The following is a 17,260-nucleotide window of genomic DNA, read 5'->3' on the forward strand; positions in this document are numbered from 1 at the left end:
TCTCAGTTTCTTGATATGTAGCCTCTCTTTTATGTAGAATATTGTTCTTCATTTGCTGCTTCTAGTGTGATGAAGTTTTTGAAGTTACTTATTTTGTACATACCATCAAGGCATAATACATGATTAGACTTTTCATATTTTTGGAATAAGCATATTCTCTTAATCATTCCTGATGGTGACAGGTCGTTGAATCTACGTAAGGTGACCTTTGATCTGTTAACTATATCAAGCACTTATAAGTACCAGTGCCCTGAGTACAAAGATATCTATGTAAGGTTAAACAACCCTTTATCTTCAAAAGTGCATAAAATGAAAAGAGGCTGATGCCCAAACCTTAGTAGTTTGATTACGTCTCACACTTTGAAATTATATGGATGAAATTAAGTCTTTTTCTTCTGTATACTTTTGAAAAGAAGAAGAACAACAATTTCACATCAAAGAAAGCCAACTAATAAAGAAAATAAGACTCAATCTGAAACAAAACAAAGTTGTAATAAGCCTAGTGTTAGAAGTATGAATCCTACATAAGTGACTATTTAATTGGTAAACTTTCAATAATGGTAAGAAGCCAAAACTAATGAATTAATCACTTTATATCATTTATTTAAATAAATAATTAAATAAAGTTAAAAACTCCTAAATCCAATGAACATGCAACTATATGGCTTCAAATACACTAAAAAACTAAACAGCGCAATTTAGGGAAGCACTGAAAATGTGTCTAAATTAACAGCTTTAGATGTGCTCAAAATGTTAAGTGAAAAAAGAAATCTCAGTTGTCTTTTTCTTTAAAAGAATTGTCACATCTAATTCTGAATAGGGTTGTGAAGACAACTGTTCTAAGTGAACAAAATTATTATTTCATTATAGTAAAAAATACCCAACTTTACTGTTTGATACTGATGATTCCATATTTTAGAAATTTATGAAAGGAGAGTTCTTTGATATTCTTCATCATAATACTGTGTGTTCATTCAGGAAGAAACAATTTCTAATTAATTCTCTAAAAACAAACACGACCTTTCTGTCTGATTATGGTATTCAAGGAATGCAAAAAAATTATTGAAATTCCAACATTCATAACTAATATCTTCAAAAATGAAATATAGCTAATGTAATGATTATACTTTGCATAAAGTTTTGTGCATTATATGGATGTACCATATTTTTATAACATCTATTATTTTAATAAGGGATTGCTAATACACAAATTAATATAAAACATATGCAATTTATAGGCTTTTACTTAAAACTACCAAATTAAGTTTTAAAGCCTGAAGGTAAATAATTAGACAATGGCTTTAAAGAATATTTCAGGCATTTTACACATAGTAGACATTTGGTTTTTAATGGAGTATTTTCATTTGTTTCTAGAGTGGGAAAAAGGAAGCCAAAATGTTGTTCTACTCTCGAAACAGATGAAAACAGTTCATTAAAACAAAGGGAAAGACAAGCAAAGCAATATATTACTACAGATAATAATGTTTATGAGGAACACATGTAATAATCTTATTTGGAAAATTTTTGGAAATTTATAAAAAGTTACACCAGAGCCAAATTGTATATAGTCATCCCTGATTTTGAATTGATATATTAGAAGGAAGGCAGTTAGTCATTGGAGTGTGTTGGCAAGTTTTTTTCAACCATACAGTAGAATTTGATTGTTACTCTTATGGTATACCCATAAACCCAAAGTGTGGAGTAAGTTTTCATAGTAATGGGACATGAACTATGAATACTTCTATTTATGGTTGGATACACTAGTTACTTAATCATGCCAGGTCCTACATTCATTGAACACATGAATCAATTACCTATATTTATGGAAAATAATAAATGCTTACACATAAACAGTCTTAAACAATGTTGTCTATGGAACATAAATACAAAAAAAAGTAACAACAGGATATGATTTTAAATAAATTATATACTTTTCAACATACCTGTGAGTACTATGTCAGGAATACATGTTGGGATATGTGCGGTATTAAAATTGGATGAAACAGCATTTGAAGCAGATAAGAAAGATGGAGATTGCAGCTGAGAACCTGGGCCTGAAGAAACCATATTGTAAAACTCTAAGGCCATATCAAGATTGTCTGGATTACAGATCAGATCTTGAGTAAACAAATCAGGGAAGGGGAATGTAGTTTCTTCCATATGCTCTGCACTATTATCATTCGACTCAACCAGTGTATCCACATAACCAGCCACTGAAGAAGCATGTGAAACCTGGTTTGTGCCAAACCCAGGTGAAGTACTGTCAGCAAACTACCAAAATTAATAACATAAATTTAGAAATGGATTAGTATTCAGTAGAAGCTTACAATAGCTACTACTGTTCAAACTTGCAGGACCAGTTTCTGTATCCTGTTTTTATATTTTTTGTAATAGAATCTCAAACTCTTTTCATAAAACCACCAAGAGAAATTACATAAAGAACTTATATGTAACAGTGTTTATTTTAAACTGTCATATGATATATGCATAGAAATGGAGAATAAGTAACAATTCTCAAAATTTCTTGAAATCTAAACATACTTGTAACGTATTAAAACTAAAGTGTTAAATCAGGAAGAATTATTCATTTGAGAACACAAAAGTATGATTTTGTGTCATAACCAAACCATAAGTTGCTGGAAAAAGAAAGCACTGAAAATAAAGTTAAGGAAAAATTACCTTTGTACTCCAGATAAATATAAAAGAATATACTTTTATTTAACCCAACACTTTGCCTTTGCTACTTCTTCAGGGTTAATATACAAACTGTTTGATACTAGAATATTTGTTAAATTATAACTGAAGAAGCCAGAAAGGTGAAAAGTTGGTTTAAAAATATTCTTTTATATTTATCCAGGGTGTAAAGTTTTTTTAACTTTTATAAAAATGTGTAAATCCTTCCAGCATGAATTACAAATTTTGAATTCAAAAGAAAACCAAAAATCAAGATAAGTGCATGTATGATTAAATAATAAAAAATAAATCAAAGTACATGACAATATCTAAATGCTACCTTTAATAACTTAGAGTAAGGATCATTTACAGTTTTCTTTAAAAAATATTCCATGTTATGCTGTGTACTTCATAATTAAAAAGTTACATTCAGAAAAGTCACAAATACAATAACATAACAACTGAAACACACAAGACTCTACATACTCTAAACAGAGGAAACACATCTGTTAACAAGTGTGACCTGAGCATCACACTACTCCTTAGCCGTGTAACAATAAAATAGTGCTAACATCTAGTTAGCAGTGAGTTACTGATGCCATATTGTTTCAGTATGGAAATGTATACATCTTAGAGATTAATATTAAGATGTATATACACCCTTGTGCAAATTAATTGAAACAAATGATCATTTTACAATATTTTCAGCATGGCGGCCTGTGTAGGCTCGCTGGATCCACTGATTTCCTTTAATAGTCATTTGTTCACACAGACGGCATCATCAGCTGTGTTTTGCAGTACAGTCGATCTATTTTTGGGATATATGACGAAATTTTGAGGAATATTACATCATTCGAAATTGCGTTATAAGGGCAAGGAGACCAGTCAAAAAACAACTTACCAACTCAATGAAGAAAAAACAGTGTCAACTGGGTCTGAAATACAAGAACCGGATGCAAGAACAATGGAGAAAGGTGTTATTCAGTGACAAGACTCATTTCTTCGTACAGGATCAAAGAAGTCTGCATGTTTGCAGATCTCCAGGTGAGAAACTTCGAGAATCTCACATCAATCAGTTCATAAAACATCCATTGAAGAAGATGTTTTGGGGCTTTTTCAGCTACTATAACGTCGGAGGCTTACATATCGTAGAAGGTATGATGCGAGGACCACAGTACATCAAAGTTTTGCAGAAAAGAGTCGTTCCAGAATTGAAAAAGAGATTTCTAAATGGATCTGGCATTTTTCAGCAAGATCTGGCTCCATGCCACACATTGAAACTTGTGAAGAATTTTATGACTACAATGTGAATAAAGGTGCTGGACTGGCCTGGAAACTCTCTAAACTTAAATCCTATTGAAAATCTTTGGACGATTTGTAAAGAAAGACTTCAGGGAAAAGACTGTACTACGAAAGATAAGCTAATTGAGGCCATAATTGAGGTGTGGTACCGCGATCCAAAATTAGTAAAGATTGCAGTCAACTCGTGGACTCGATGCCAAAGCGGATTAACGATCTTCTGAAAAATAAAGGCGGTCATATCATGCATTAATTTGTGAGTAATTTTTGGATTCTCAGAAATAAAACACAAACAACTGAAAAAATCGTAATTTTCCGTCTTGTTTCAATTAACTTGCACAAGGGTGTATATTACAAATAGACAGATTATTTGGTGCAGTGGTAAAAAAAAAAAAAAGTTATGCCAACCAACATAGTTGAACTTGAAATAACACTGAATATTTTTAATACTATTTTATCCGCAGTAGATGAACTGGGCTTTAACTGCAATACGACAAATTGTGTGATGACCAGAACAAACATGACTTAAACAGAAAGATTCAAAACAAACATGTATCCAGTCAGAGGTAAAAGAACTGAAGCTTTTCTAACTTTACTCATTAATATGCAAAAAGTACAAAGTAATCACTGATTTCTGGTCAAACAATACCATAAAAAAAAGAGAGATAATGCAAGGTTATTTTCCTCTTGAGAAATGTTGCAACCTTAAGGTACAAGTTTACAACAGTTAAGCCAAAACTGCTATAGACAACAGAAGTATGGAATTATTGTATATTACAGAAAAGCAAACAGTAACAACAGTTACGATTACCACAGTCCTCCCTCTTTTCTCTTCAGCCCATCCCCAGTGTGAAACACTTAACATGATTAAAGGTATTTGTAAATAATTCAAAACAAAAATTCAAATGAAGTGATCTTTGAATTGTTAAACTTTTGATGCATCCTTGAGATAAATCTTTAACAAAATTCCATCAACATAAACATACCAAAGACAGATGTTTCTCCTGTTCAGATGTCTTATTAAACTCATTAATCTGCTGCAATTGCTGCTGCTGAGGAAATCTGGTCTGTTGATGCTGTTGCTGGAAGTGATAGTTTGAGTCGGTGAATGGACTTTTACTCAAGGAAAGATTATACCCTGGTTCAGAATATTCAACAGTGGGAAAACTGTGAGCTATAGGTGATGCAGGAGCACTACATGAGTGGTCAGCTGGTGTTCTGCTGTTTTGTAAACCTACAGAGTTCTGCAAGATAAACATTTAGAACACATAATTTTGAATTTTAAAATTTTCAGGTGTAAATAATGTAACAGACCTATATACAAAGATATGTTGATACCAGATGCTCAGTACTGTTCTCTAAATTGTTTAGTGGGAAAAAATAATTTAATATTTTGAGTTACAGATGTTAACACAAAACAACAACAACAAAAAATTAGTCTTAATCAAATGATTTATGCTGCTAGGTGTTATAAATTGTTCTTGCAAAACATATTTAAGAAACACAGTCGATTAATTAATTTTTGTTCATACAGGTTGCTGTAGAAATGAAATGGGATAAATAAAGCAACTTCCCAGATAATGAACACACTCCTAATTAGTCAGTTTGTTTATAACTGAATCCTAACAAAATGAAATAAATTGTCTCAAATAATCTATAAATAAACTAATATTCATAACATGTTCTTCAAGTGGTGTTCATTCTTAATAGCTTGTCTGGCTGAAAAAAACAACAACCCTGACTGCTGAAGAAGCATTACAAAGAAAGAGTTAAAATCCAATTGGTTCACTTTCATTAGTGTTTGAATCTTATACTGAATTTTTTCTGTAAAATTAACATAAATAACTGGTATGTATCTGATAAGTATAGCACACCTGACACAACATTCCTATTTGATCCCCAGAAATCTGATGAGACATCAGGTACAGATCTTTTTGTGAGTAAACATCAAATTCAGGTTTCTGTGAGTAGTTATTTAAAGAAAGTCCTCTTGTTTCTTTTGTCAGTCCCTAAAAGTATAAAACATAACAGTAGTACATAGTTTCATGAATGGAAAAATGAAATTTAAACAGTCTCACTATGAATAAAGAATTTTTGATAAACAAGATTCCTGACAAAAGAAGGCAAACATTTTAAATAACAGCACTGTTTCTTTGACATTAATAATTTGATAACTTTTGATAAAGAAAAATGGCTCAACTATTTCTAAATATCTGAGAAAATAGGGTGAGAAAAGACACAAAGCAAATCTAGACTTGAAAGAGCTAAGAAAATTAATATATGTAATACAATTAATATACAAGCTACTGTGATTCAGAGTGATTTCAATTGCATACAACTCAGAAGTGAACACCAAACCTGTAGAAAGGATTTAATAGGGTGAGGAAAGACACAAAGCAAATCTAGAGACTTGAAAGAGCTAAGAAAATTAATATATGTAATACAATTAATATACAAGCTACTGTGATTCAGAGTAATTTCAATTGCATACAACTCAGAAGTGAACACCAAACCTGTAGAAAGGATTTAATTAAAAACAATAGTATTTGTACTAACCTTGTTAAAGCTAATATAGACATCTAATTTCAAGCCACCCATAAAAACTGGTACAGAAGGCTAATTCAAGAGGTGTTTACAAAAAGAGAAGCAAATACCAAGGGCTACTAAGAGGAGACAGCACTTGCATCCACATGGAGAATGAGAAACACTATTCTTTGTTTACTCATTCAGAATATGTATATTAATTTTTTTATTCTATTCACAATACTTTGAATCTAATGTAAAAATTTCTGCAGATGCCAATAGCCAATACTTTTTCAGATGACTTAATGACAGACTACAGTGGGTGGTGGTAGAAAGCCATGAAGGGATGGGATATCATGGGGTTCAGCAATTTCAGCTAATATCAGGCTGTGTACTGCAAAGAAAATTGCAAATATTGGAGGGAAAGTGGATGTTTATTGGACACGTCCACAGTTGATGCACAAGGTTCAACATCTATAACGCATATTCTGGCTAAGACAGAGACCAAAAACTCATTGTCCATCTTACATAAATTTGCTTCTCAAGAGGTGGGAAAGAGGATGCAGAAAATATTTAGTGCCATTTGTATTTAAGGAATGAAACTCATTTCATTGTCAAAGAGAAGCCATAAGAACACAAAAAATGATAACATGTATAAAAACAATTTTGAATGAACAAATCTGAACCCATTTGCAGCAGTTTCCTAAAAATTGTTTTTAAGGGCAGTTTAGAGCTTTAGTTCAATGTATCTTATACATTGTCTTATACATCTTGACAACTGAAAAGAGATTTGAAAGTCATTGACATAAAGGCCATTATGATAATGATCTTAATGCAAAAAAGTGCAGAACTCAAGACACAGCCATGAAGTACTCTTGAATTTCTATGTCACGTATTGGAGTAGTATTGAACATATACTTATCTGCAATGACTTCTATGACAAAATGCTGCGATAAAAATTTTACATAGCCCATAAGAATGACAATCCCATTATGAACATAATCCCTATGTGGTATCACAAAAATTTTCAAAATACAAAATAAATGTAAAAAACTGTTGCTCCCTCTTGAGAAAGACTTCCGTGGTTGATGTTTCTAGAGGTCCACAATATTGCAATCAATAGAAACCACAATGGATATTGAAAATGAGGTGTTTGATTTTAGAAACTAAATGGGCTTTTCAAAACCATATACAGGCAATTAGAATAAGTAACAGGATGGCAATAACTCAGTGAATTATATTTGGAATTTCCTCATCCCAATTAATCAGGTTAAAAATGAAGCAGAAGATCAAGAGAAACAAGAAAGAAATGTTGCATCTTGTAACAGATATAATCTACTCTGGCTGATGTATTGCCATATCAAAGTAAGTTATAATTTTCCTATACTGAAACTTTACATCCAATAGGTACAAAAAATTATCTTTTCCCATTTTGTGCTGCCCTCCATATGCATACTTTTTGTATTATGCATGCCACAAGCTTTTCACACCTCCTTACACTACCATGACTCAAAAGGTTCCAAATAAACCACATTTCCAGGGCCAGAGCCAAAGATGGCAGGCTAGCTAATGTGGAGGTGAGGAAGAAGAGAAAATTTCCAGAAAACCCCTCAGAGTTCCCATGAAGAGTCTCAGACAGGAGATGGATCAAGGAGAAGTACCTCAAAAGAGTCATCAGAACAAGACAAAGACGGAAATACTGAACACTGGTAACATGAATGGAAAATTTCAGGTTTCACCTCATTAATAGGCACAACTAAGCCCAACAACTGTTGGTCCAGATATGGATATTCCACCCTATGATAATAGAGGGCAGACTGATCTGAAAACAACAGAGGAGGAGGCATACTAATGTTGTCACTTCACTGGGAGGCAAAATGTTCAGTGTGAATCCAAATAAACAAGGTTGGGAGGCAGAATCATGTAATAAGGAAGGATGTGAATCATAAGAAATAGATGCAACAGACAAAATGTCAAATACATGAGAATTAAAAGGGTAAACTCTGAAGGGTAAATAAATGATTGAAATCCTTGTCAGCTAAGTCAGGCTTAAAAGGCTGAGCAGAAAGAGGGAAACAACAGAAGACAAAGGTTGTCCCATATAACATTCTATCTCCCTGCAACTAAAGGCTGATAAACCCTCAAAAGGTTGCCTGCACCTGTGGCCTAAATTATGGTGTCAGATAAATGAGATGTACCCAAAGTGGTAACATTTACATTGGAATTCTTGATTGATACCACACAAACAAGCTAAATTTTTGCAGTTAAACAAGGGTAAAACAAACACTTTTGAAAAAAAAAAAATGTCTGATCAAGCACTACCACATGATAAGTGTTGGTTCAGTAGTGACACATAGAGGGAGTTCCCATGAATCGTGTCAGTAGTGCTCTTCTACTGGTGGAAAGATGATGCATGAGAGACAAGTTTGAAAACTTGATTCCAGTAAGGCATTGTAGAAGGTCTGTGGCATGTGTTATAAAAAACGTTTGCAATAGAGAGAAGAACAAAATTGGGAAAAGCTAATCTTGTAAGTAGAGCAAAGTACCATATCAGAAAGTAAATTTTAAATTGATCAGAGTGAATGGTGAGTTATATTCAAAATGAAAATTGGGAAGAAATGATGGTTGGATGGGCAAGAAAACAGGTATATATGCTTGAGTATGGAAAAAGCAATCTCCAAGGGTTTTGGCAATTCCTTGACCACTGTGATGTACAGTGAGATGTTTCCTACTAACCTTTTGAACACTGTCCTAAATGGCCTTGAAACTGGTGGTGGAAAATATGCTGATAACGAATTTAATCCATATTACTTCTGAAATTAAAGGAGTTGGGTATTAAGTGAGAAAAATTGATAAAAGTTAGCTTTCTGGAAACATTAGTGGTAGTTTCAGATTATGTCACTCAAAGTGACATTAGACTGAACTAGTTAATTATGCTTATGAATAGTATGATAGTTCTTTATGTGGGATAAAGACATTGACAGTTTCAACTGCATATAATTGTGTTGTCACTCCTATGCACATGGCTGGATCAAAGTGCATATGTCATGGCAATTTACACAGTTATATTGAAAATTTAATTAAACAATTTTATTATAATTTTATGTAAATAAACTTGGAAAAAAATGTAGCTTATGAGCAAGTTTTACTACAGTTAGTTTGAGTGTAGAAATAAGAAGTTATCAAGTGTAAAGTTTTACCAAAAAATTGTTAATATTCATTTAGGAGGTTAAGTTATGCAAATGAAATATGAAAACTGTAATATGAAAATAAGTATTTTAATTCTTAACATGAAAGTCAACTTTCAATCAAACTGATTCAGTAAAAACTATAAATTCAGGCAGATATTTAGCAAAAGTAATTTATTAATGATTGATCACTAGTTCACTATGGAGGGTACCATAGGCAGTTGAATGTGAGGGTGCTATATAGTGTATAACTTGCAAAAATTCTACATGTATTTAAAGCAGGCACAGTCAAAGGGTTAAACACATACTAGAAGTTTTGTTTATAAAACAGTTTGTAAAACTACATCAATCACTGACCACAGATAGAACTCCAATAAAGTAACTGTAGCCTCAATAAAAGGTAGGATTTCAGAAGTTAAGCAAATATTAGAAACTTTTTCAAGTGAAAATGTTTATCAAAATAGACCAAACAAATATGTTTAATCAAGATCTCACCTGGTATAACTTCAGTAGATTAGTGTGAATGCATAACTGTCCACAACACTACTTTGGATATTACAAAAGCTAGTGTCAAGTTTGCATTAGAAGTGTAGTTAAATAGATTATGTTTGATATAAAACAGATGTAGTGGGTTGAATCTCTGAAGTGTGGAGTAGCTCAACTCATTTTATATTTAGAAAGCTAGCAATATTCCCCATAAAAATAAGTATATATTTGTTTAAAATAATGAAAAAGGAGTAAACAGACAACAACTGGACTGAACATAATGATGTAATGTTTTTTTGGGCATTTTTCCTTAATTAGGCTAATAAATGTATTAACAATGATATCAAAACATTTCCCTTTTTATTCTAAATTCTCACCTTAAACGTGTGAGAGTTAGCCTCGTAAATGAGGACTCACACAATTATAGATTAATACTTTAAATTACATTATCTAGTGATACATTAGTCACATTCCTATCTCACATAGCAGGTTGTATTGACTGTCATATTATAATACCCTCATGACTGAAGGGGTGAGCACATTAAGTGATGGGAGAATAGAGAAAATGAACAAATGGACCAAAACCAACAGCATTAAAATGAATTAAGGCATAGAAAGAGACATATTTTCTCTAGTGTTAAAGAAAGGTTGTAATCCAACACAATAGATTAATTCTTTTCCATCAATATCTTCACTGCTCTAGAGAGTATTGTCTCCATTTAAGTCTCTCAGGATTATTAAGGGAAACAGCAATGGCAGAGTAAGGTCATAAAGATCTTCAAGAGTGATTACCTCTTTTGATGACAAGTAAAGAGCATAGTGGAATGGTAGAACTTATGAAAATGTGGATGATGCTAGTCCCTATAAGTACAGTAAGTGGTACAGTCATGGAGAATTTACTGAACAATTAACAGTGCTACATCTCCATGAATCTGTCCATCACAAAGCCTGTTCTTTCTGAGTAAAAAACAAGAAAACAAATAACAACTGCCAATTGATGCCTGTATCAGAAGTTTCCAGAAATGTTTCCTGTAAGTAAATGCATATGGCATGGTAGGAAGTAATCAATAACTACCTTGGTATCATCTAAATTAGTATGAAGATCTCAACACATCCACTTTAACAGCATGGCCATTTTCACCAAGATTGTTCAGATCAAGGAAGGAGGAACTTTATTTTTGTGTAGTATTTCAACCACTTTTTTATTTTTATCAATGGGAGGTATATCACCATCCATAGATTTTGCCCCAAATTGAAGGAGCGAGTCCACGTAAAATAAGTGGGATTCCAGTGAAAAAGGGCAAGACTAAATAATGGTTTTACACACTGGTGCTGATGGGACTCATCCAAATTTTGCTGGTGATGCTGGTAGGTACAGAGGTAGGGGCGTGAGCCGACTTATCAACCCATTTGTCTGTGGACAGCAAGTTCATGAAAAAAATCAAAGAAAGGTTAAAGGACAAATATCTGTTAGTACTCCCAACGTAGCAGTAGAACAGAATGTAGCTGCAAATTCTGTTTTGAACAGGTGTTATCATCTTCCTCAATTTGAAAAACATGTTATATGGCTTTTTTATACTGCATTAAAAAACAAAAAAAATGAAGTGGGTAAATATTAAAGAAGACTTAGTAAAAATAAAACACCAAAGCATCTGAAAGTTTACGCAGATAGCTAACAACATCTATAAAGCAAAACGTGATCGTGTATGATGAATCTTATCTGCTACAGTATGAGCTAAAAATGAGAAAATTTAGAGAAAAATATAAAAACTTTTTAGTTGTGAAAAATTTAGAAAAAGGTTTAAAAGTATACTAGTTTCATATAGTTAACATGGTGTCATTAGGTGAAGTGCATTTTAAATTCACTGGATTTTTAAATAATTTATATTTCATCTGCTGTTACTTTGTAACTTAATTGTGATTACTGTAGCTGGTAGTACATTAAATGCATAAACAATAAGATCTTTGCATGAAAGTCATCACAAGAATAAACAGTAATTTTTTTTAGATTCAGTGTCCTCTGTATGTAAAAAAAAAGTCTTTTGAGAGAGTCTAGTGGTCAGACATTATAGATATTGTGCAACTAGATAACAAAAAATTGTTTTATCATTGTTTCATCAACTTATTTTTTTATCTTTACCTTAAAAGACAGACACATCTTAAATATTAATCATTTTATCATAAAAATGCAGTTTTGGGCCTTCTTATTTACCATACCTCCATTGTCATTTGCATCAGGTCATCTCTAGTAGGTTGGTTATACCTCAGTTGTTGTTTCAAGGTATTAAAGCCATGCTGGTGACCATGACTCCTAGAGTTGCTACCACTCATCCCCAAAATATTTTGATCATAATGATGGTGATGCTGTAAAGATGGAGAAGGAGATGGACCACAACTAGAATGTTGGCTACTTCCTTTCTCCATATTTTGTTCAACACTTATTGATGAGGGTGCCATACCTACTTCATTAATTCCAGAATCTGCTTACCAAGATACATATACAAAGAGTATGAGAACAAATTATTCCTTTGAAAATGAAATGTAAAATAAGCATAATAATTTTATTTGTTGATTTGCTCACTGAAATTCAGATATATTCTTCACAGAAGCTAACATGTTTATAAAAGAAACCATTTCATACAAAGGCTAAAATCTATGGATTAGTTTTTACCTTACATGCCCTAAAAGTACTAGGAGGTTCCATTTGAAGCCATTAAAATTATCATACATTAAAGAAACATTTTAGTAATTTCACATAACAGAATTTGCCAAGACTGTAATGATAATTCATTTCAACCCTTGACTCTACTGAGAAGTTTCAATACACCTAATTCTCATAAGGAAAATTCTACTATATAACGAAGAATACTAACTCTTGTTTAAAATTTTGTAAACTCTATCTAAAATTAAGATCTTAAGAAACATAGAAATTGTTTATGAACTTCTTATAGCTAAAGGAAATCAAGGATTTTGAGACTTACTTATCTGGAGTGCACAGCATTTTTCAGTAAAGTTATAATTTTCCTATACTGAAAATATATTTCCGATGGACACTTATCTATAAATAGCTATAAATAAATAACTATTCTTGTTCAATTCTTACCTGTATTTACAAAAGTGTTTTGTAGATGCTTCAAGCTTTGAAGCTTCCAGATATCTGAAATTGACTGATTCCAATACATCTTACATGCAAATCATCATGTGACAATTTTCCACCAATAAAAATGCAACAATCTCTTAATGCATGTGCCTCCCTCTATTCAATTCTTCCAAATTATCACTTCAATTTATGGCAGAAAATGGAAGTACCAGTTTTTAGTGAGGAGGTAGGGTGGGAAGTGTAAGCAGAATTAAATGTGATGGAAAGAAAGAAGCATCCTTCAAAAGCTTTTGAAGAACACCATCAGAGAGGAGGTCTATGGAGTTGAAGATTCATACATGGGAGATTGCACCACATCTGTACCAGGTATATTTTTCAACCAGTATGAAAAAATGTGTCACAGATATGGGTGGAAGTATAGAGCAGCACATCCAATTGAGAGGGAACTCTGGTTGGATATGGATCCGAACTGACATTCATGTTGGGGTAGGAAAGAGGATCTTACTGTTTTCACCTCAAGTTCCATAAGATTGGAGGAAATCTCATTCCTTCCAACCCATGAACAGGATACAGGATAACAACATGAGAAACTGATCAATCTGATCAAAAGATGTGTGTGTGTGTGTGTGTAATGCAAAAATCATCTCACTGAAAATTAAATGACAGAAACTGCCCCAAGTGTGGTAACATTCTCAGAATAATAAAAACATCAAGACATAATGGAATGAGAAGAATTCTACTGGTATGCACATACCACCATCATGATCCACAACACAGTTAATGGAATAACAAGAGTAGAAATGTGTGATGAATAGAGACATCTGTAATACATGTGTGAGAATTGGTATTGATTAGTTCAGCTCAAAGTCCAAAACCAACCACTGGGAAATGGCTTTGAATGTGGGAATAGGATGAAAGAACCCAATCAAAGGGATGAATTGTAATTATGATAGCTTATTCCAATACTACATGGTAAAGGATGTCTTGTCACACCAGCAGAACACCACTGCACTACTGTCAACTGAATGTATTTATTATATTTTATGCATATTTAGTATATTTATATATATTACTTATATTTCACTAATATATCCAGGAGGATGCCTCCACAGTCCACCACCCCAGCAGCTTGGAGCTGGAAGTGGAAAGGACTCCCAATTTAAAAAAAAAAAGGGTGGATGGAGGTGGAGGAGAGGAAGTCCAGAGGAACAAAACTTGAGATAGTGCAATGGGTGACAATAAAACCCCCATTTTGAAAGTGGAGCATACCAATTTATTCAATAGGAAGCATGACAGGGATGGGCAGCTGTGTCTTTCTGCTTTACCCATGTGGTTCATGGGTGAGTGTAGTCCAGAATGGACATTTTAATGAAGCAAATATATCAGGAGGATAAACCTACAAGTGATGCTGTGGAAAACCCCATCTCAGCATGTACATTAGTAGTCATGAAATTATAAGAGTTAACTCATCATGGCCTGACTGTGCAGATTTTACTTGTTTGAATATATTCACACAAGGACTCTCGCCACAGAGCAGGATCCATAAAGAAAATGAGAGACATGCATATTAAAAGGTAATTTACTCAGTCACAGTGTCATGAAAGAGTGAAGGATGTCAACCAATGGATGACAGTACCATGATAAGGAATAAACAGCTACTCAAAGCAGAGAATGGAAAATGAACATGTGAAGTGTAGTCCCATTACTTAACAGAAGAGGTTCCTCCAACAGATAGAGGGTTAAAATGCAGGGAAAAGGGAAGGTGCATGACTGGAACAGACACCAAGAATTGATAATGGGAAGAAAGTTATGAGGAATTACAAAAAAACAGTTGAGTCCCAATCCAAATCCTATGAGTCATAAAAAAAGGAAAATATTACAGACAAAGATCATCACACAACAATGTCAGGAGAAGGAAAATATATCATGAAAACAACAACAACAAAAAAGATAGACTTAGCAGATTCTGCAGTATAGGCCTGGAATGCAATCAATAATAAGGTGGAAGAAAACTGACAAAATCTAGGCCATCTGAAATAGATTTAGCTGTTACGGTGGAAGACAAGTAATACTGGGAGCTGGCAGATAGCACTCTATCCTCCAGGGGCCCACACAAATTAAATTAAGGGCAGGAAGTATAAGTTAAAAGAAAATAACAGTAAGAAATTATGTAGTGAAATAAATGTATGTAATACATAAAATGTTTTGAAGAAAACTATTAATTGACCAGGAAGTATAACCAGAGGTAAATTGAAATTAACACACTTAAGTCTAAGCCAACTACAAGTAAACTGAAAAGGACGTATGTGTGTGAAGCTTTATCGAAGACCGCAGGACAAAGGATATCACTAAGCTCACAAGAAAATCTGAATAATAAGAAAGTAGAATACTGGGAGAAGCCATAAGTGTTCCACACAAACCAAACTACAATGAAGAAGTACAAAAGATAATAGTAAAAATGAAATAAACAATAAAATAAAACAATAAAAGTCTGTGTAGATGTGCTGATAGAACATATAACCTCCAAAGTGGTAAAGTAGAATTAATAATGCAAAATGAAAAGTCAAACTCAACTGTATTGTCAGAAATAATAATAATAAAAAAAAATGTAGTGAAGTAATAAGTTCAGTAACCTGGTAGAAATATATTGTATAATAAAGAGCAAACTTATTAAGAGGAATTAATACAAATACAGATAACAATATGACAACATAAGTACTGCCAAACAAGAAGTGACAGTTTGGTAGAATTGAACAGAGAAAACCACATGCATCAAGAAAATATGTTGTATTTTTATTGGTGATGATTTGCATGTGAGGTGCATTGGAATCAGTACGATGGTTTTACATTAAAGAGACATCACTTCAATGCCAGATACAAGGTTCTTGGATGTCAGTTCGTAATGATCTGGGATTTAAATGTAGTTTATTTGCCATGTACAGTCTGTGTCAGTTCGTACCATGTACAGTCTGTCGTACCAGGCTGATTTTCCACTTGGAGGCACATCCTTTTACTCTCACTCTCATTTATGTGATATGAAATTGAGATTCATATATTGTGTGGTTCAGATCCCTGTTCAACCATACAGTTATGACAAAGTGTTTGTACCTCTACCCCCGTCGTGAGTAGTTTTTTCCTCATAACTTAAAAAGTATCATGATTAGGATAATGAAAGTATAGTATATTATAAATATTATATTAACACACATCTACATAATTTTTTTATGTAAATAACCAAACATAGGAGGGGCAGAAAGTGTTTGTGCATCTACTTTAATGGTCAGTTGTGTAGCCTTTCAGGTGAATTACTTGGTGCAATCTCTCCTCATAGCCCTCCATGATTGTTTGACAGTACTCACTGGTATTTTCTTCCATTCTTCTTCACGGAAGGCCTCCAATTCTTGCAAGTTTTTCGGATGACGCTGATGAATCCTGGTCTTTAACTCATGCGAAACGTTTTCAATTGGGTTGAGATTGGATGATTGCGATGGCTACTCCAGAATGCTTATATGGTTCCTCTGCAACCAGGATTCCACATATTTTGATGTGTGCTTAGGGTCATTGTCTTGCTGGAAGATCCAACGACTCCCAAGCCGGAAGTTCCGAGCATCATTCTTGATGCTAATATATCAACGTACTCTTCTTTTTTCATGATTCCGTTGATGCGATGAAAGCTGCCTACACCAGAATAGCTGAAGGAACCCCATAGCATGATCGAGCCATCTCCATATTTAATTGTAGGGACGATGCTCTGTGGAAGATTTCGTTCCCCCTTCTTACGGAAAATATTGCGAACATCATTGTGGCCGAAAAGCTCGATTTTAGTCTCATCTGATCAAAGAATACTCTTCCAATAGGTAAAGGGTTTATCTACATGTTTTCTTGCATACTCCAATCATGCTTCTAAATGAACAGGCTTTAAATAAAGAGTTCTATGAGGAAGGCATGCTTTGAACCCAGAAGAGTGTAACATGTTCGTAACTGTAGAGGT

At 33.3% G+C, this 17,260-nt stretch overlaps 1 protein-coding gene across 4 annotated transcripts in view; it reads right to left on the reverse strand.

Moving 5' to 3' along the window:
- The window catches only part of LOC143253953 (uncharacterized), an 86,019-nt gene that overhangs the window by 6,381 nt on the left and 62,378 nt on the right, over nt 1-17,260 (reverse strand). For all 4 annotated transcript variants that reach the window (XM_076508611.1, XM_076508607.1, XM_076508608.1 and 1 more), the window contains 4 exons: nt 12,387-12,649; nt 5,847-5,981; nt 4,959-5,216; nt 1,944-2,271 (listed from right to left, as the gene is read on the reverse strand). In XM_076508611.1, the coding sequence (XP_076364726.1) occupies nt 1,944-2,271; nt 4,959-5,216; nt 5,847-5,981; nt 12,387-12,649 (984 nt within the window). The remainder of the gene's footprint in view (nt 1-1,943; nt 2,272-4,958; nt 5,217-5,846; nt 5,982-12,386; nt 12,650-17,260) is intronic.

The sequence above is a fragment of the Tachypleus tridentatus genome, chromosome 6 (assembly GCF_004210375.1).
Source record: "Tachypleus tridentatus isolate NWPU-2018 chromosome 6, ASM421037v1, whole genome shotgun sequence".
Classification (NCBI taxonomy): Eukaryota; Metazoa; Arthropoda; class Merostomata; order Xiphosura; family Limulidae; genus Tachypleus; species Tachypleus tridentatus.